Source organism: Nicotiana tabacum, chromosome 8 (genome assembly GCF_000715075.1).
Source record: "Nicotiana tabacum cultivar K326 chromosome 8, ASM71507v2, whole genome shotgun sequence".
Lineage (NCBI taxonomy): Eukaryota > Viridiplantae > Streptophyta > Magnoliopsida > Solanales > Solanaceae > Nicotiana > Nicotiana tabacum.
The window spans coordinates 95,684,773-95,706,282 of record NC_134087.1 but is presented as its reverse complement, the minus strand read 5'-3'; the positions used below and the strand labels follow the sequence as shown (position 1 = coordinate 95,706,282).

The 21,510-nt window shown below is 36.3% G+C and overlaps 1 protein-coding gene, 1 long non-coding RNA gene and 1 other non-coding gene across 7 annotated transcripts; 2 read left to right on the top strand and 1 right to left on the bottom strand.

The window, feature by feature from the left end:
* Positions 1 to 2,246: 2,246 nt before the first annotated feature.
* On the top strand, positions 2,247 to 2,969 carry LOC142163587 (uncharacterized). The gene is made up of 3 exons (XR_012694535.1): positions 2,247 to 2,490; positions 2,581 to 2,646; positions 2,758 to 2,969. It is a non-coding gene; the product is annotated as an uncharacterized LOC142163587 (long non-coding RNA).
* Positions 2,970 to 4,349: 1,380 nt separating this feature from the next.
* Positions 4,350 to 20,137, bottom strand: LOC107813402 (putative NOT transcription complex subunit VIP2). 5 transcript variants are annotated; one of them, XM_075219488.1, is made up of 15 exons: positions 19,858 to 19,974; positions 16,990 to 17,120; positions 16,401 to 16,543; positions 13,631 to 13,739; positions 13,380 to 13,558; positions 12,617 to 12,995; positions 7,770 to 7,979; positions 7,597 to 7,680; positions 6,867 to 6,955; positions 6,564 to 6,755; positions 5,475 to 5,897; positions 5,342 to 5,394; positions 5,216 to 5,257; positions 4,877 to 5,021; positions 4,350 to 4,796 (listed from the first exon to the last, which is right to left on the bottom strand). In XM_075219488.1, exons 3-15 carry the CDS (start codon positions 16,416 to 16,418, stop codon positions 4,737 to 4,739), a joined length of 1,983 nt encoding a protein of 660 aa, XP_075075589.1. In that variant the 5' UTR covers positions 16,419 to 16,543; positions 16,990 to 17,120; positions 19,858 to 19,974; the 3' UTR covers positions 4,350 to 4,736. The 5 variants fall into 5 exon arrangements, with proteins under 5 accessions (XP_075075589.1, XP_075075592.1, XP_075075590.1 ...); XM_075219491.1 differs by having other exon boundaries at positions 6,669 to 6,755; positions 19,858 to 19,973; XM_075219489.1 differs by having other exon boundaries at positions 16,990 to 17,076; positions 19,858 to 19,971.
* On the top strand, positions 13,631 to 13,711 carry LOC142163704 (small nucleolar RNA snoR35). The gene has a single exon (XR_012694646.1). It is a non-coding gene; the product is annotated as a small nucleolar RNA snoR35 (small nucleolar RNA).
* Positions 20,138 to 21,510: the final 1,373 nt, after the last annotated feature.

Below are 21,510 nucleotides of genomic sequence, written 5' to 3'. Positions count from 1 at the left end.
TTCTTGTGATAGACACTTTAGGATGATGACAGTTGAGTGAATTCACTGTTAGTCTTCTTGGTTGTGACATTCTTATGGTTGCTGGTTTGGAAAGATTTAAATAATTGTGGACTTGTCACTTGAGTAGTAATGGCCATAGTTTTTTATTTATTTATAGATGGCTAGAAAAGGATATTGTTAATGGCTTCTTTAGCCTTTTGCTTAGCTGCAGTTACATTAGACTGCTGCTGCATCTGTTGGAAAGATATTGTTAATTCGTTATAGCAGAAACATGGTAGTTTAAGCTACTTATAGCTAGTTTGAAATAACTAAAATCTAAAAGTGCACTCTCATATTTACATTCTCTCAGCATTACTGATAGCAACGTAGTTAATTTGTTGATTGTTAATTTATGTTTATATTTGTTTAATTTTGTATAGATGGAAGATACAAGTAAAGTAAGTGATGTTGGTTCTAGTGAAAGTTTACCTATTACGGCAGATAATAACACCAACACCATTGATACTCAAGATTCCAAGAAAAGGAAAGCAATGCAACCTAGGTCTGACGTTTGGAACCATTTTGATAAATTTGAGGTTAATGGGGTTGGGAAAGCACGGTGTCAATATTGTAAACAAGCTTATGCTGCTAATTCATCTAAGAATGGAACAACAGGATTGAAGAATCATTTTCTTAGATGCAAAGAATACCCACTTAAAATTGCAGAAGATAATAGTCAAACAAAGATAAATTTTCAATCTTGCCAAAATGATGAAGGATCAATTTGGAAATTTGATCAAAAAGTGGTTAGGAGGGCCTTAATTGAGATGATAGTTACTGATGAACTACCATTTAGCTTTGTAGAAAATGAAGGTTTTATGAAGTTTATGAGAAAAACTCAACCACTATTTCGTCTTCCTTCTCGTAGAACAATAACGAGGAATTGTTATGAAGTTTACGGTGAATTGAGGCAAAATCTAAGAAGTTCTTTTAGAGAAGCACAACCAAATATTTGCCTAACAACAGACACTTGGACTTCATTACAAAGAATAAATTATATGTGTTTGACAGCCCACTTCATTGATAGGGATTGGAAGTTGCATAAAAGAATACTTAATTTTTGCCCTATCACTAGTCATAAGGGTGAAGAGATGGCTAAAGCTATTAGGGATTGTTTGCTTGAATGGAAATTAGACAAGGTTTTCACTATTACTGTAGACAATGCTTCTTCAAATGATGTCACTGTCAAAGAATTGTCTAAACAGTTAGATATGTGGAAAACTAATATGATGAGTGGTAAACATCTTCATGTGAGATGCATGGCTCATATACTAAATCTAATTGTGCAAGATGGTTTGAAAGAACTTGATGCTTCTGTGACACGTGTTAGAAATATTGTGAGGTATGTGAGATCTTCGCCTGCAAGGACCTTAAAGTTTAAACAGTGTTGTGCACATGTAAAGGTAGAATGTACCAAAACGTTGTGTTTGGATGTTCCTACCAGGTGGAATTCCACCTATTTGATGTTGGATACAGCACAACACTTTGAAAAAGACTTTGACAAGTTGCATCTTTTTGATGATGGATTTTCTGCTTATCAATGTTCTCATCTTTGTGAAGATGGTGGTAATGCAGGTCCTCTTGAATCTGATGATTGGGTGAATGTGAGGAATGTGATAGAGTTTCTTGCAAGATTTCACGAGCTAACTAAAAAAGTTTCAGGTTCACGTTATGTCACTTGTAATTCTCATTTTGAGGATGTATCTGAACTTTATTGTGATTTGAAAATGTGTTTAGCTAGTGAGGATGAGCATTTGAGAAAAATGGCTCAGCAAATGCAAGAAAAGTTCAAGAAGCATTGGGGTGAGCCTGAAAAGATGAATAAAATAATTTTTATTACTTCCGTCTTGGATCCACGTAACAAATTTGAATATGTTGAGGGAGCACTTGAAGAACTTTTTGGGGAGGAAAAGGGGAAGAAAATAAATGCTGAGGTGTATGCTTATATGAATTCTTTGTTTGGAGAGTATCTAAAAAAGTATTCAACCGAATCTTGTCCTCAATCTCCATCTAGTTCTACTTCATCTAAAAACACATCTAATACACCTAGTGGGAGTGTTATAAGTGCATCAAATATAAGGACTAAGCTTAGCTTGAAGAAACAAAAGGAAGACAATGGAAGTGGGGGTGCTAAATCGGAATTGGATAAATACATTAGTGAAGAACAAGAGCCTTTTAGTGAAGAATTTGATATCTTGAGTTGGTGGAAAACACATGCTCCTAGATTTTCTATTCTTTCGGAGTTGGCTCGTGATGTGTTGGCAATTCCAATTTCTAGTGTGGCGTCGGAATGCGCGTTTAGCACTGGTGGCCGTATTCTTGATTCATTTAGGAGTTCATTGACTCCTAAATGTGTGCAAGCTCTTATTTGTGTTCAAGATTGGCTTAGAGAAGAGAAGAATCCTATTAGTGTTGAAGAAGACTTGAAGTATCTTGAGGAACTCGAGCTTGGTAAGCTTTAATATTTTGTGTGTATTTTAATTCAAAATAATATATCATGCTTTTTCATTTGTATGACATATTTGGTCGTATTATCTTTAGATATGGAAAATAATGGAAGCACTACTAGCATTGTTTGATGTATAGTTGCAACTTGCATCTTGAGTGGTAAGTTTAATATTCTATTTGTTTGTTGAAAATGATATACTTAATATTTTGTAGTTTTGTTTTATTATCATCAAACTATAATATTCTAACTTATGATTTATATTTTTTTAGGTTCAAGTGCAATCATGCCCCGTGCTACTGCTCAACGCTCCAATATTTGGGAATACTTTGTGGTGAAAGAAGATAACGGAGAAGTTCGCAAAGTAGAGTGCAAACATTGTGGTCAAGTATATAATGTTAATCCAAAGAGGAATGGAACAATTGGTTTAAGGAAGCATATTAAGCGTTGTCTTGCGCGTCTTCCTGGAATTCATGTTTAAGAATTAAGATTGTTTGTTGAGGGATGCCCTCTCTGTTTTTGTTGCACTATGTTTAACTGTTTAAGTGTTAAGACTGTTAAGACTGTTGCAGTTGGCCAGTTGCACTGTGTTTAAGTGTTAAGACTTTTTTTGTTGGACTGTGTTTTTATTGCACTGTGTTTAAGTGTTAAGTGTTAAGTTGTGTAATGTGCAGTTGGCCAGTTGATTGCAGTATTGAACTGTCAACTGTTTTTAAGTTGTTTAATATAGTTGTGTAATGTGCATTGTGCAGTTGGCCAGCTTTTGCTTTTCACTTGTATACTAATACTGGCGTGCAGAATGCAGATTGTAATATTGTATAATATGACATACAGTATACTGGCGCGCAACTGCAGATTGCCAGATTATAAAGAAGTTGTTGTCTTGTTCAACTTTTGCTTTTCACTTATTCTTAAGCCATGTGAATTGGTTATCAGTGATATGTTATTCTTATCAGTGAATTGCTTGCCGGGGGTTTCAGCCAGAATTGCCAGAATATAATATGTTATTCTTGTTTCAGCCATGTGCAGTTGTGCTTGTGCACTGTTATATATCGGAAAACAGAATCTTTTAGAGTGAAAATTTCAATTGTACATGTGCACTGTTAGCATTGATTATTCATTGATTGTTAAACCGAAACCGTACCGAACCAAAATAAGAAATACCTAACCGTACCGAAATATTTTGGTATATGATATTTGGTATACACAATTGATAAACCGAATACCAAAATACCGCACCGAAATTCTTACATACCGAACTGAAATACCGAACGTCCACCCCTACTCGTCGGGCAAAAGTGAACCCCCCAACCCCCCTGGAAAAAAATAATAAACAAATAAAAGAGCAAAAGTTATTCACGTGACTCCCGTGATTACTAATTACAAAACCAGACGTCAATAGCTTAGGCCACGTTTGGTCATGAGTTTTGCCAAAATAAATTTGAGATTTATTTTCAAAATTTATGTTTGGCCATAAATTTTGCCTATATTTTGGCAAAATCTCAAATTCCAAAATCATCCCAATTGCTAATTTTGGGCCAAAATCCCAAACTTGGGAATTATATACATGTTTTTCCAAAATAAAGTTGGAAAATATGTTTTGAAAACATATGTCCAAACACATTTTTATCTTCAAACCAAACTTCACCTAAATTAAATTTTTCAAAATAAATTTGAAATCTATGGCCAAACGCTAGCTTGTGAACAGTTGGCAAATGCAAAGGTGAGAAACATTTTGGGCGGGACTGAGCGTAGGGTCCACGTAGGGGAGTACAAAGTAGGCCGCTAGGACAGTTGTTTTGGAGAATGTGTAATGACTGATGATGATATAATCAAAGGGCAATTTAGACAAGACACAAAAATATATGCATGAGCTACAGTAGTTCATTTAGCTTGGAATTCAAAATTTCTAGAAGAAAATCAATCACTATGTTCCATCTAACTGAATTGACCAAAATACCCTTTAAATCCTAAGCAGCCATGTTGACCTGCTGCCTGCTTAGAATTAGAATATCAAAAATGGCATTTCCACCCACAAAAAAGTATGGTTCGACAGGGAAAATGGGAGAATTATTCCGGAATATTTTCCTTTTTGACTTGCAGCATCTAGAAGAAGCAACAGGTAACCACCAACTGAGAAAACATTACAGTAACAATGGCTGCCAAAAAACCCAATTGAGCAGAAAACTACAGGTGGGAACTAGAAAATGGGATATGTGAAAAATGTACAACTATAAGCTGAACAGAATCGTTAGTGCTGAGGTAGAAGAGGTCTTTTTTCCAACATCTCATAGTGGAGCACAAAATTATCCTGCAAAGAAAGAATTGCAGAAAATCAGAAAACTAGAACCTCAAATTACATAAATTCAAAACGTAGAACGAAATCCATACCTTGCGGATTGTTTCCCATGTGTTTGGATCAAAACATATATAAGATCCTCTCTCATAGGCGTTGGTCTTGACAAGAGGCTCCATGTTGGCGACCCTCATAAACCATAATCGATGTTCTCTGTGGTAAAACCAGCCCCGATTATACCTGTATGAAATAAATAATGCAAATGGTTATCAAGCATATTCAACAAACAACTGAAGCAAGTCAAACATCCACAAATAGGTTAGTAATTTTGTATGCGGATCCCAAGAAGCAATAGAAAGCTAAATTGCTATTAGGAATTACAATACAACGAAATAGCACCCTATAAACCAATTTTCATAGAAAAGAGAGCATACAATTCATTAGCAGCATATAATTGGGCTTCATCCTTTGGCATGCTGCAATGAATAACAGATTGAGTTATTTCTAGATTCAAATTTTATGGCCAAGAAAAACTAGACTTGCTTATGAGAGGGACTTGCCTGTAGAAAATGTAAAACAAAGTGTCTAACTGAAACTTGGAGAAGTATGCTTGCTGCAGCCAATTCAAACGCGTTAGTAGATTTAAAGAACGGCAATCGAATGAAGATAAACAAGAATATCAAGGTCACTCACATTTAGAGGAGGTGGTTGCTTGGCATAATAACATTGCGGTACAGTAAATTCTGGATCACCCTTGGCAGGCTCATCAGACCATGGGGAACCAAATGCCTTGTGTAAATTTTCGGCAGAGTTCAAATTCAATCCAAGAGTAGTTAGATCAATTCCAAGTGCAAGAGAAGTCAGATCCGGATCGCTCATCCTTATTACACTTAGTAAACCAAGCATACCAAAAGGGTCAGGGGTAGCTTGGGCCTGCATGGATTTCATGCCCTGATCCCTGTACGGCTGACCTAAAGCAGACATTTGCTGCAGTCGAAATTGGGATTGACTCTGATGTTGTTGATACTGCTGGATAAGCTGATCGTATGAGCCAATACCAGAAACAGTACTTGGAGAATTAAGAGGTCGTAACCCGATACCAGGAGGTCCACCAGACTGAATCAAATAAAGTGAAAAGCGAGTAAAGTATCACTTAAAGCTGTATGAATACAGAACTTATAGCATGCACCACAAATTACACTTAATATAGAAAAAACTTCAGCGTAATACTAGCAAAACTCTAGCTTTTCCACGTCACAACTCAACTCAGTCATGCTTCAGAAGAAGGTGGCAACAACAACAACAACAACAACATACCCAGTAAAATCCCACTAGTGGGGTCTGGGGAGGGTAGGATGTACGCAGACCTTACCCCTACCCCGGAAGGGTAGGAGGTGGCTCTTCTGATAAAATCGAATTTTTGGTTTGGAATAACCAGTCTCGTACATGTACTCAGAAAAATACACATACTTCTCCACAGAATGAAGAACACAAAAGGCAACAAAGGAATACCAACCTCAACTCCCCCACCCCCCAAAACCCCACCTGACCCAAACAAGAATAAGTAAACAAAAGAAACCTCCAAACAGAAATAGTTAAGGGGAAAACATGATTTTTTTTTTTTAAAAGGAAGGGAAGTCTCCAACACAGGAGGGCTTCAATCTCTCTTTATGCAGAGTGCATGTGATACATATCTCACCTCAATAGCACCCCAAAATATAAAGAGAAAGACACACAGAAGAACATGAAACAAATAAGAGCAAAAATGTAAGAGTAATGCACCTGTTGGTGATAACTGGAGTGCGATGACGAGAAGACATCTGAACCATGTAAATATAGTGGATCCTGGTTGTTAACATTTGAAAAAGAGAGACCACTATTACTCACCGATGGGGCATGTTGCTGTTGCTGTTGCTGCTGTGTGCGAAGTGATGAGTATGTCCCTCCCAAGTTAAAGCCACCAGATCTGCCCATCTGCGCATTAGTTTATGAAAGATTGAGCAATCGAGGACAGAGTCATGAGGCTAAAACCATTTACTAGTAAACACAGCATTTAAAATAGTAATCCAGTTTTTTTGTGTTTACAGAGAACTGCTGCTGCTGCATCATAGAAAGAGTATTATCATGGAGTTGTTCTTTCTGGTGTAGATCCATACCATAATCAGCATTGCCACCTAAGCAAACACGAGAGCAATTGCACTTAGTAGACTTAACATGCAAGATAGGAACATTTCCATGCATAAAGCAAGACAAAAATATAAAAGAAACAACTACGGAATAAAGCCCCATAAGCATGCTGAACATAATTCCTAGCACTCCCCCCAGAAAATAAAAGGGAGCTATACACCAAATAAAGCCCAGGACTAGTGAGAAAGTTTAGCTGGTGGGGTGCGACATCAACCAGTCATACTAGGAATTGAGAATTCAGATCCACCAACACTACGTTTGTTTCAAGGGAAGGGATGAAAGGGCAAAGGAAAAGGGCTTTGGTTGACTTACCTACTCCGAAGTATTTGTCATTCATTTCACGCTGATTGGCGCAACTTAAAGGGGAGTAAATCAGATACCTTTGCTCTCCACTCAATTAAAGAAATGAAAAGGCTCGCGCAGAGGGGTATGCACCCTTCCACTTTCACTTTCCCTGGTAGGTTGTTTCTTAACAAAACAGCGAAATGACTCATGTCCCTCTATTTCCGTCCTCCCACCCTTACCTTTTTGACCCCACCGAACAAATTGTCATACCAAAGTTATATATGCTGAGTGATTTATCAACTTAAGAAAGCATGAGAAGAGCTTTGTGCATGCATATAAGCACCTTTAAATCCAGGCAAGGCTGGGAAATCTTCATTTTGAATGCTGAATTCCTGATTTTGTTGAACAATTTGTTTTCGCAGTGAACCTGAGATTGTTCCTTCCTCAGTACTCTGAATGAATTGTAAAATAAAATCACTTGTGCAGAAAATCAGGAAGGAAAGGCACTCTGATTACCCAATTGTCCTTGAGGCCCTCCAGCAGAACTAGGTCGGCTGCTTAGCTGAGGGAAATCGTTTATATCAAATGGAGACCCATCATTTGAATTCAGATCATTCAGCATTCCCATAGAATTAAGGTTGCCGACTGCTTGGATATGGTTCTGAGATAGTGGACCACCAGCAGGAGGATATGAATTACCAAACATAGACATTACCTGCGGAGAGGCTGAATGCAGATGGTACCGTTAGCATAGACGATAGATTGACCTACAACATAATATATATTGTAGGTGCCTAGTTCACCTTAAAATCTACAAACAACAACTTTATGCAGAATTAATGGCAAAAGCAGCTAAAAGTAAGTACCATCAAAGCATATTTACATACTGAATTTAAACAGAATCAAATAATAATGTGCCTCTTAAATACTGAGGAAGTCCTAAGAAAGGCGAGGTCGATGGTGGGAAAAAAAAATCAAAAACATGTGAAATGAAGAGCACGAAATCAACAGTTCAAGGCTCAAATAGCCAATAGCTACAAAAGGAGGTTATCGAAGAACGAAGCAGAAACTGTATAAATTTTAACACTAGCTTTAAAAAAACAAGCCTTATTTGAAACTACTTTTTTGAGTTAAAAAAAGAAGAAGAAAAGGTTAAAGAGGATTCTCCCTCAATTAGTGCCACATAAGCAGCCCAGCCTCTGTAAATAAACAATTGAATAGGATAATCTCAGTTTGTTTTTTAAACCCAAAAAAGGAATTACTCCCCTCAGTTTTTAGCTTGAGGTACACAGTGATAAAAAAAGCGAGCGCTTCCTCGCTTAAAGCGAGAAGCGAAGCGGAGCGGAAGGGTCGGCGCTTCTACCATTAAAAGCGGCTCTAGTATGTATAAGCGACTGCTTCTCTGTAAAAAGCGAGAAGCGGTGAAGCGAGAAGAAGCGAGCGGACGCTTTTTGATTTAAAAGACTCAAAGCCCTATTTAATTAAAAACTTGGTTCTGTTTTAGTTCTCTAGACTTCTTCGACTTCTTCAGCAGCGACAGAGAAACTAGGGTTCTTTAGCAGCAGCGATTTCTTCTCTTTTTCAATAACTTCAAGCAGTGATTTATCTTCTTCAAATTAGGGTTCTTCTTCTTCAACAGTACAACAACAACTTTCAACAGGTATGTTCTGCACTTTTTATTTTCATTCTTCTTCTTCTTTTTCTTTTTCTTTTTCTTTTTCTTTTTCTTTCTAAACATCCAAAAAGCGCCGAAATGCTGGCGAATTTTTTTCAGAAAAATTCTGCCAAGTTTCTGCCAATTATTATATCTTTTATTCTTAGTTCTTATTGCCTTTCTTATGTGTTATGTAGTTGATCTTTTAATGGCGCCAAAAGAAGATAGGAAAGACCCGGCTTGGGCTTACTCTGCAAGAGTTAACGAGACCAACAAGATAGCCATTAGATGTCTTTTTTGTGATAAGATTACAAATGGAGGAATCTATCGTCAAAAAGCGCATCTAATCAGTGGTGATCCAAATGTCGCATCTTGTCCTAAAGTTCCGGGGCATGTGAAGGAAGAATTGAAAGCTTACCTTCCAAAAAAGAAAGAGTTAAAGACTCAAATGATTCATGAACAAGAACTTTATAATCTTGATGATGATGATGATGAAACAGAAGAAGGTGACGATGCTTTGTCGCTTCCACCAAAATCACAAAAGCGGGGAAGGATGCTTCCACCAATGTCTTCTAGTTGTGGATCTACTGGCAAGACCAAAGGTCCTATGGATTGTTACTTCCCGCAAAAATCTGGAGATAAGGGGGGAAAAAGTGGTAATCCTCAAGTTGATGCCAAAGCGATTTTGAGGGACCGTGCAGTTACCTTTTTTGCCAGGTGGATGTATGATGCAGGTCTTCCTTTTAATTGTGTTAATTATACTAACACTTTTGCTACTTTTATTGAGGTCATAGGCCAATATGGCCCAGGAATGAAGCCTCCAACTTATTATGAAGTTAGAGGGCCATATCTAAAAAAAGAGGTGGCAGAGGTAAACAAAATCGTGGAGGAACACAAAGTAGAATGGAACATGTTTGGTTGTTCCATTATGATGGATATGTGGACGGCAAGAAATGGAAAAATGATCATCAATATCTTGGTGAATTCTCCTAAGGGAAGCCTGTTTCTTGAGTCCGTTGATGCAAGCGACTCTTCTACTGATTCAACCAAAATGTACTCCTTGTACAAGAGTAAAATAGACTCTATTGGAGCAAAAAATGTTGTTCAAGTTGTCACGGACAACGCCAGTGAAAATGTTAAAGCTGGTGATATGATGTCTGCTTGCTACCCGCATATCTATTGGACTCCGTGTGCAGCACATTCTGTTAATTTGATCTTCGGTGATATTTTCAAGAAAAGACCCTTCAGTACTGTCTTTAATCAGGTAATTAGAGTGCATTCTTATATTGTTCAAAGGCCTTTGTTATTGAACATGATGAAGAGATTCACTAACCAAAGAAGCTTGGTGAAACCTGCAAAGACAAGATTTGCTACTGCTTTCTTGACTTTGGCTAGGATGTATGAGCAAAAAAGCAATTTGAAGAAGTTGTATGTTTCAGATGAGTACACTAGCAGTGCCTATGAAAGGGAAGCTCGAGGGAGAGAATCTGCATATATTATACTTACTCCTTCATTCTGGAACAATGTGATTCATGCATTGAAGATTGGTGGTCCTTTAGTTAAAGTGCTTCTTTTGGTGGATGGGGAGCAAAGGCCACAAATGGGCTACCTGTACGAAGTAATTGATAGGGCAAAGGAGGCTATTCAAGCCTCTATTAGTGATCAAAGAAAATACAAAAGAGTCTTTGAGATCATAGATAAAAGGTGGGATAGTAAGCTTCATAGCCCTTAGCATGCAGTTGGACTTGTTTTGAACCCGGAACTGTTTTATGACAATGAAGAGAGGATTCTAGGAGATGAACTTTTGTGGAATGGATACCATGAATGTATTGAGAAGTTGATACCTGAAGAATCCGTGCAAGATAAAATCACATAGCAATTTAGTATTTATAAGAATGTTGAGCAACTTTTTGGAAAAAACATGGCCATTAGACAAAGAAAGACGAAGTCATCAGGTGAGCGAGTGCTTATATGTTGTTTTATAGTTAATAAGTTATTTCTTTATCAATATTATGTTTTGAAAATTTGTTCTACTTCTACAGTTGAATGGTGGAGGCAATATGGTCATTCCACTCCAGATTTACAAAAGTTTGCCAGCAAGGTTCTAAGTCTAACATGTAGCTCATCCGGGTGTGAAAGGAATTGGAACGTGTTTGAGCATGCAAGAACTAATAAGAAAGATTTAGTATATTGAGATAATTAAATTATATCTCAATTGTCCTAATCTTACTAATTACTTATTATTTGCAGATTCATACCAAAAAGAGGAACAAACTAACCTTGAAGCGTCTCAATGATCTAGTCTTCATTAAGTACAATAGAACATTGAGGCGTCGTTACAACGCTCGCAATGTAATTGATCCAATTAGTTTGGACAACATCGATGATGCTAATGAATGGCTAACTGGAGTCTCGGAAGATCATGCAGATGAAGAAGTATTTGAGGATACTTCTGATTTCACTTGGGGTGATGTTGCGGAGGCGCATGGAATTGGGGAGAGGATTTATGGTTTGAGGGGGAGTACCTCAACTTCAAGTTCACATAGGAAGGGAAAACAGGCAGCTACTTTGTCTCTAGTTGATGAAGAAGATGAAGTTGAAGAAGATGACGAGCAATATGATAATGATAGTGGAATACAAGAATTTGACAATCTTGCAGAAGAATATGATGCTCTTTTTGTGTTTTAATTGATGCTACTCTTTAGTTTTTTAATTGAAGTATTGAACATTTGCTTACAATTACATGTGTTGTCTATGCAGTATTTATTTTAAACTTTTTTTTAATTCCGCTTCACTTAAAAAAAGCGAGCGCTTCGCTTCTCGCTTTTCGTGAAATGGGGGTTGTCGCTTTTCCTCGCTTCACGCTCTTCACAACACTGGAGGTACATAAATCACCCAGCCAATGTAAATATAAACATAACATCTCATAAATGTATACATAACCTTCTCAACATTATGTAAATAAAGTTAAAATGCATATTTCAAATCCAAATGTACAAATTTGGCATATTGAACATAAATACCCCAATTATTTCCTTCTACCCCTATTCCTCTTCTTTCCTCCGTCCTCCCAATTAGTGTTATGTAGTAAAGGTGAAAATGGGGGAAGGAGAGGGCAACTCTTATATTATTTTTGTTCAACTTCTCCATGTTTTTAACTTTTTCTTCGTCGTATGTTGAAATGGGCCATTTTGGCTACTGTGTTTTTTAAGGAAAGTAAGGTTAGAACCAATCCTACTTTTGAAGGTGGAATGAGGCGGTTATGTATATACTTTCCAAGGTCAAGACATACATCACAAACCCAAAGCTAAGGGAGATGATTCATATTCCCCCCCCCCCCCCAAAAAAAAAAAAAAAAAAAAGAGGAATAAAAGACTGTTTGCCTGGAAAAACTTCTACCTATAACCAACTACCAGCAAAGAATATCCTCTTCATATTTCAAGTTAAAGCTACATAGAAATTTTCAGTTCACAAAATTTAGAAAAAAGGACCAAAAAAGATATGTAAAGGAATTTATTAAAAAAATTTAAACGTCTATATTTCAAATTAGGTACTGCATTCAAGAAAGAACGAAACTAGCTAAGCCTATGTAAAGTATGAAAATAACATCAGTAAATGTTTTGGATATTAAAACAAAGAACAGACAGCAAGATAGAGAAACTAACACAACAAAAAGAAGAGAAACTATCAGCATTTCAGGCAAATTTACCTTGCTGGAGGACACCACTCATTAGCCTATTAGATCCTTGAACATTTAAATTTCCAGAACCACTGTTCGCAGTCAAATTTAGTCTAGAAGCAAGACCAGGCACAGACAATCCTGCACCAGAGCTGATGCTTCTCCCAATGTTGCCTCCAACTATATTTCCAACTGAGTTTGACATCCTTGGACCAGCATTTCCCAAAATTGGGGACATGCCAAGGCCTGGAACAGAGCTTCGATTACCAATGGCCGCAGAGGTTGGCAGAATTCCAGGAATAGAACCCCCAACACCATTAGTGTTACTACTATATCCCGTGTTACCAACAACACTCATACCACCTCTACTTGTAATGCTGGAATGACCATGAGAACTTCCTTGGGATATCTGCAACAGAGATATGCAATGCAATGAAGGTTGAGCTCTAGAGTTTGTTAGCCTGCCGTGAATAAAGAATGAGAAAAGAGAAGGAAAAAAACAGATGCAGGAAGATCTCGAAAGCTAATTGTAGTCAATGCTTGAAATGGTTTAAACTAATAGTAGCATGTCTCTCAAGATCTTCACTAAAAACTCCACTTCCCAAATCAAATTACAACATTCAAAATCAAAACTTCTTCTCAATTTTTCAGAAGTATTTTCTCCAACATCTCACATTAAGTTTAAACCGGGGGAGAGAAACCAAACCGAGAAATTAACAACAATTACCATCTTAGAGAGATTTTTTCTATTATTTTTCCATTATTCTCCTGAACAAAAAAGAAATAGACAAACCTGTGAAAGGGCTACGGGAATATTATTTGATGCAAAACGACCACTAGAGAGGCTATTTCCAGATTGCTGGACACCGCTTGAAGGGACATTATTTATTGTTGTGTTTCTTGAACCAAGTGTACCCGACATGTTAGGAACATTAAAACTCCCATGCATGTTATGAAGGCCCTGAATATTTCCTGCGACGAAGAAGTTTGCTAGTACATTTGCTTCAAAATCAGAAAGTAAGAACAATACAGAAAACAACTCACCAGAGTGATGATAAAGAGGGGAAGCTGCACCAGATTGAGGAGAGAAAGATGAAGGAAATGAGCGTCCGGTGTTGTCAGGGAGATTTGAAGCTGACCCGTTTAGAGATGACTACAATTAAATCAAAAATAATTTTAAGCATGAACCACTAAACATTATAGCAGTTCAGCAACACCCATTTCATGCATCAACGAGCCATCTAAAATGGATGCAAACAAGAATATCTGATTTATCAGTCAAAAAGAACAAGTCATACATTGAACAAGAGGCTCATGCGACCACGCAGTCGAAAGGTCAAACTTTGACCAATGTTCAATAAGAGGTTGAAGTTCTCGGCTATGTTGCGCGGACTCTCCAAAACATTGTCGCACCCGTGTCAGATCGTCCAAAAAAATGCATAAATTTTGGAGGATCCAACAAACACACAGCAACATGTTTAGAGAGTCCGAGCAAAATAGGTTCTCAGTACTCATTTGGCGCAACATGTAGTTTCCTTGTAGGGTTTAGGGTTTCCAGAAAAACAAGAGCCATGTATACTTTAAGCAAAGTGTATACAGGAAGTGCATTACAGAGAGATATCATAAAAAATAAAATGCCAGGGGATCCATCAAAATCAGATCTCATGTTTTGACAGCACATAGCAAAAAAAAACATTTTGGAAGTTCCAATGACTAGCTCAGCACCTCAGCCTATTCCAGAAAATAAATTCTGAGTAGTTGTCACTTAGCAATTTCCTTTATTATATGTTCAGAAGCCCAACGTTGATGTCCACCCTTCATATCTCTAAAGACTTTCATAAGAGCAGTCAGAATGACATAGACAACGTGAACACCAAACCAACAAAAACATTCAGATGCCACAAAGATTAAGGCGACATGCTTCATTTCTGGTGAAACTAGGGGAACATAGCATGACACTTTGTATTTTCAAGCAGCATAAAGATATACTTACAATCTGCATTTTCGAACAGCAATTTGTTCTACACCAAAGTTTCCCTCATAAAATTTGTTCTAAATGAAAAAATTAATGCTTAGTGTCTATCCTCCACAAATAGGGCTAAATATGGGGAAAAATAAATTCTAGAAAGATATCGATACTTTGGTCAAAAGGAAACGAGAGGAAACTAGCACGCCACTTGTATCCATTACCAAATAGCTAACGTCAGTTTACCTCCTTAATAATACTAGTAATCTTCATTCTATATCAAAGTTCCCGTCATAATTTATAGAAGGCCAACTCGATACAGTAAACTCCTGCTATGTGCGCGGTTGGGGGAAGGGACAGATCACTTTGGATCTATTTCATTTCTAACAAAATTTGTGATTTCTTCAAAAAATTATGTTGGATTAAAAAGATTTTGCTCCCCAAAGAGACTTAGATGAGATAACTAAACCAGGTCCTAACAATAACGAATACCTTGGTTCAAAGGATCCCGAGTGACGACCAGATCTTTACTGATGTTTATTGGGGGAGACCTAAATGGACATATGGGTAGATATAGTGATAGATCCAACCTAATATATTGGAATATGGTCATCGTGCTAGGAATGAAGAACGAAACACTATTTCAAAGTTTGTATCACCTTGTGATTTAGCTTTAGCTACACCAATTGTAAAAAAGGAAATCACATGGAAAATATTTGTGTGAGGTCACCTTGTGATCTAGCTTTAGCTACACCTATTGTAAAAAAGGAAATCACATGGAAAATATTTGTGTGAGGTAACCATAACCAAATTAATTCCATCCTTATCAGAAATAAATGACATGGTCAAATGTAAGGACCGCATTGACATCCCAGAAGAAGTTTTAACCATCCAACACAAACTAATTTACCTGGATGTGAAGCAAAAGAGTGAGCGAAAAAGAAAACTGAGAAGAATGACATGCAACCGAAAATTCAATAGTGGACACTAAAAAGCACAAACCAAGTAGTAGCATTTATGGACAAACAATAGAGGGAGGGAGTATGGGACTTAAAAGCTAATGAATTATAAGGAAATGTCAAGTTGAATTGAGAGAGTAACAAGTGAAGTTCAAGGTGTGTAAAGGCCTACGACCATGACTATAGAGATCTTGGTGATAGAATGAGGAAATAAAGAACTATTAAAGCAGGACTACGGGAAGTTAACAACAGCACAAGAATCCTTTAAAGAATGTAAGGAAGTTAACAAAGAGGCTAATAAGGCTATTAGCAAAGCTTGAGGTAAACACATATACAGCTTGTACCAAAGCTCGGACACAAAAAGGGGAGAGAAAAATGTATAAGCTAGAATGATCAAGAGGGAAAGGATAAAAACATGATCTAGGTTAAATGTATGTATTAATATAATTCCCAACAAGTGTTGATAGGAGATGGCATCTTCTGATCAATTGCTCAACATAAATTAGGAGGATTAACTTTAAAGTATAACCTCGACTAATTCAGGATTGACGCATAATTATAGTTTTTGTAAAAGAGAATGGTGTAGCACTGGCAACAATATCACCATTAAGCAACGAACACAGAGTGCAAGTTAACCTACTTAATAAACAAAATAAAACTTGCATCAAAAGTAAAAATCTTAACAAAACAAACGAAATAAGATTGATCACATAAAAGAATCTTCACCCTCGCATTGACAAACAAATAGTTTTGAAAATCCAAGAGATAAGGTGGATAGACATGCTCAAATATGTTCTTCCAAACAGAGGAAAGTGATAAAAAGAATCCAACAGAAAGCAGCAAATACAAAATCAGAACCCGAGTATGCATTATATAGAAAGATGAATACATTGAGTAACCCTGACATTGCAGAAATGTCAAGAGGTCATGCAGAAAAATTTCCTTGGCAACAGCTGCTTCCCTTTTCCTTTTCTTCAGAAATGTTTTGGGAGAATAATTTTGAAGCCTTCCCAATGTGTAATTACCTATAATCTGTAAAGGGATATGATTGAATAGACAGTCAAAAGATATTATTAGTCGTTACAGTCAAAATGATCGAAAGAATAAAACATCATCACGTATTAAATGCAAAAATAGGAAAAAGAAAAACCAAAACCTTGAAACCTGCTGAGACATCCACCAAGCACATAGATACATACTCTTAAACATGCAGATAATAGAACACACAATGTTCACTGGTGGTAGCAAATGCCCGGATTGGATTGCATTTGGGCAAGTTGAAAATGGTTGAACAAAAATGGTTCATAACCTAATCAGCGCATATTTAATGCGGGTCAAAGCTAATTGGGTAATTAACAGTTTGGGCCAAAGAGGTTTGACCGATTTTATATAGGGGTGTGAGGAAAAAATCCGTTCGCATTTTATACATTAATTTACAATAAACAATTAAAATGGAACTGATATTCTGAATTACTCACACATTCTATTGGATTTCCATCACAACATTGGTTGGCTCGAACTCTTTCAATGTGCAAGAATATTTACTAGCGATCTTGAAGATCCTTCTATTCCAAAAAAGAGATATGAACAGTGGATCATCGTCTTTACCCTAAAGTAGTTCATCATTATAGTAAAAATCTACAGCAATCAATAAATCAAACACGAGCTCAATTTCACTAATTTTCTAGCAAAGAGAAGGAGAAATTAAGCAAATAAGATAAGTCATTTAGAAAGGTACAACTCGTTAACATTTAAAACATTGACTAGGAAGATTCTTTCCATTTCTGGTGGTTTATATATAAAAGGAAAAGTAGTATATTTTGGTAATGACATGCAAATAGAATTATGAGTAATGTAAAAAAGATACAGTTGATATAAATTAAATTTCTCAGAGTTTTAATTCTTCACAATCTTTTTTGTCATGCGACAAAGCATAATAACATATTCTACTACACAATTAGGTGCATCCAATAGGTACCAAAATTACTCTCTTTCCTTCTTTTTAATCAGACTGAATATTGGGATCAATGCATATACTCAAGTAGTATCCACCATTAATTTTATGCATTAAACTTTGGCAGAACTCTACTCTATTTATTTGATATGAAGAAATTATCCCTGTCTAAGGCAATAATAGAAAGTCGGTTAAGATACTTGAACACGTCATCTGAAATGGCGAGGTCTCAATTTCACCCTCAAAGAAGACCAAGATTTGGCACTAGAAATTAACTCCAGGCTCCAGGACACTCTGTTCTATGTTGCTCGGACACGGGTGTGGGTGTCCGACACGGGTGCAGATCTAGAGATCAGATCCTTCGAGATGTAAATTCTAAGATTCGGGGATATGGATCCTAGTACGGATACGGGTGTGGGGATCCGACTAAAAATAATTCAAAAAAGAAAAAAATATCTCTAAATTATGAGAAATTTATTGGAATACTTACATATAGCTTGTAAAATGTGGATTTTTTTTATTCTCAAGTTGTAGATAAGTAAAGTATTGATTTACTAGATAAGATATGCTATCTTCTTCAAATTAACCCTTGTTTTGGTTCTGATTTCGGGAATCAAATTGTATCTCGTCTCAAATTTTTCCATCCGTCGTGGTCAAAGTACCCAAAATTGATTGGCCAGATCTAATACGGATCTCATACCCACACCCATGCTAGTGTCGTGTCGACACAGGTGCAGCACCTAAACTGCCGTGTCGAAGCAACTTAGACTATGTTTTATACTTCTATATGCTTCATATTTGGCTTCATCAGACAATGTCCCAAAGAGTGTGAGCGTACCATGTGAAAGATTTTTTAGTGAGAACTTGACCTGTTTTCAATCCATTTCTAACCTGTATTCAACCCATTTTACTACGGGTAGAATATTGGTTAAACCCATATTACACATATTTTGAATGGGCGAGTTGGATAAGAGTTTATTACGGGCGGATAGAGCAGTCAACCAATTTGGGTATGAAGGCATTTATTCTTCGGCTCCAACGAGAGAAACTCTAGTGCATTAATTCAAAACAAAGAAATTGTCCTTGTCTCATGGAATAACAGAAAGTCACTTGAAATACTTGAACACGTCAACTGAAAAGGCAAGGTGTCAATTTCAGCCTCAAACGTAAATTTGGCACTGGCAATAGAACTTCATAGGTTTAGGTGGTTTCCCGAGTACAATCTATTCTATACTTCTATATACTTCATTTTGACTTTATTAGGCAATATCCAAAATCATTATGAACTTAACAAGTAGAGGTAAAGTTTGTGTACACTCTACCTTCCCCAGACCCTACTTTGTGGGATTTCACTGGGTTTCTTGTTATTGTCGTTGTTGTTGTTGTTGTTGTGAACTTATCAGGTGATTGGTTTCTTGGTGTGCACTTGACCCGTTTTCAAATCATTTTTACCCCAAACTGGACCTTTTTATTACACGTTGAATACGGGATGAACCCACATTACCAATATTTTAAATGGCCGAGTTGGATACGTCTTTACTACGAATCTGTAGGGCAAATACGGGATGAACCCAAATTGCCAATATTTTGAATGGCCGAGTTGGATACGGCTTTACTACGGATCTGTAGGGCAGGTCAAATAATTTTGGGTTAAAATTGCCAGCACTACCCCCACGAAGAATTTGAAAAAGTTACCATCATCCTCCATAATACCATGCTAGATTTTCGAAACTCACATAAAGTATTTGCAAAGTTCGTGTTATATTTTATGAAGGTGGTGTCCGGACCAACTTGTGTGCACTTCAACTATTCCACCGATGCCTGCTACATCCCACTAGTTGCAATCTCTTCCCACTAAGGCTTAGGCAAATTGGAAGAAATCAAAGTATTTTGTGCCTTCAATGGCATTTGAACCTGAGATCTCATGGTTCTCCTCCCACTTCATTAACCACTTCGATAAAGGCCACGCCCTTGGGTGCTATTTCGTGTTCATTAGTGTCATGGAACAATCGAATAGGTGACTTTTACTCTCCTTATTTTTGTAACTAAATTTTTTATTATTCTTTACCAGGTAAAAAAGAAATAGCTTCATCTCATTTGCTTCAATTACATAAAAACAACGAGACATATCCACATCAATCAAAAGAATATTAGATACACTTCTTCCACACTTATTTGCCTGATCAGCATGTAAATTGAAAAAGAAAAAGGAACAATCATGCAAACGAGTAAAACTTTAAAGATAAGTTACTAACAAACCCAAACCCTAACATTTTTCTATACCAAAAAGTGATATACAAATCGACAGCTGTATATATATGTAAAAAAATACAATGGTAAATTGATAAACATAGAGAGCGCGAAATGGTGTTAAGGAAAAAAGATTTATTACCGCAGATCTGTGAGGAGATTGTAGTGCGTCTACTGATCTTTGATGGTGATGAGAGTAGAGAGAGGAAGATCGAAAAAGAAAGCGAAAAAGGGGCTGATGAGAGATTTTAAACCAAACTCCAAAAGCCCAAAGTATTATTGCTTGCCCCGAACTCGAAGTCTCGTCACTGTGGCGATTGGGAAGGAGACGCGTCTCACTGACTGACGTATCTCTCTTGTCCAATGTGATAAATACAAATAATCAACAAAAGTTTTGTTTTTCCTTTTTATTCTTTTAACATAATGAAAAAAATGGATACATTTACTAAATTTGACTAAATCTATCTATACATTGGAGTCCGGAACCAAAATGTGGTTCTTTTGGACAAGTAGCATCTTAATAGGTGTAAAAAAAAATGGCATTTTTATATATAGCGCCCAAATATTGGGCGATATACATTAACGTTAACTGTGTCGTTAATGTATAGCGCCCAAATAGAAAGCTGACACTAACAGGTATAGCGCCCAAATACCTGGCGCTATACCCCTTTTTTTTTAAAACGAGTCGTCTTCTTCAAGACCATTCTGCTTCTTCTTCCTCAATATTTTATATCTTCTTCTTCTTGGTCCCCCACTCCCATACCCACTGGCCCACTATTTAAAAAAAAAATCGGGTCCCCCGTCACATAAAAGGTGAAGAACGTAGGTCTCACATTCGAGTAGAGCTTCGTATTAATTGTTGATTCACACTTTCGGAGTCAAAATTTCAATCTATTTGCTTTCCGAAAATTCTAAATCGAGGTATTTCGACTTATTTTAAGTTGAAACTTTTATAATAATGCATATTATTTTATTTGTATGTGTTCTATTTCGGTTTGTGTTTTTTTTTCGAAACTAGTGTGTTAAATTTATCCGGATTTAATATTAGTGTTTTCTAAAAAAATATAAATTGTCAAATAAATTTGTCTGTTAATATCCTGATTTATATATATGTGTTTTCATGTCGTTTTGTGTTTTATTTGCAATTAAATTTATTTGTTATTTATGTTTAGTTTAGATTATTTTTAGCGTAGTAAAATCTAGACCTTTTTAGCGTAGTAAAATGTAGACTCTTTTAGCGTAGTAAAATTTAGAGCCTTGTAGTGTAGTAATGTGTAGTATTTTAGCTTAGAATTCATTTTGTTTAAGTATCTTATACTGGTAGTTGAAAATGCAAACTTTGTACAATTAAGTTAATAATTGTATCAACACACATAATTACAATATTAATTTGGTGCCACTGGGCCTCAAAATATCGAGCCCAGAACCCATAGGTGTATATATATATATAATTTGTACAATTAAGTTATTAAAAAATATGAATTTAAATTATAAAATAAACACATAATTATTAATGATAGTTTGGTGCCACTAGGCCTCAAAATATCGAGCCCGAGATCCATATATATATATATATATATATATATATATATATATATATATATATATATATATATATATATATAATTTGTACAATTAAGTTATTAAAAATATGAATTTAAATTATAAAACAAACACATAATTATTAATGATAGTTTGGTGCCACTAGGCCTCAAAATATCGAGCCCGGAACCCATAGGTATATATATATATATATATATATATATAATTTGTACAATTAAGTTATTAAAAAATA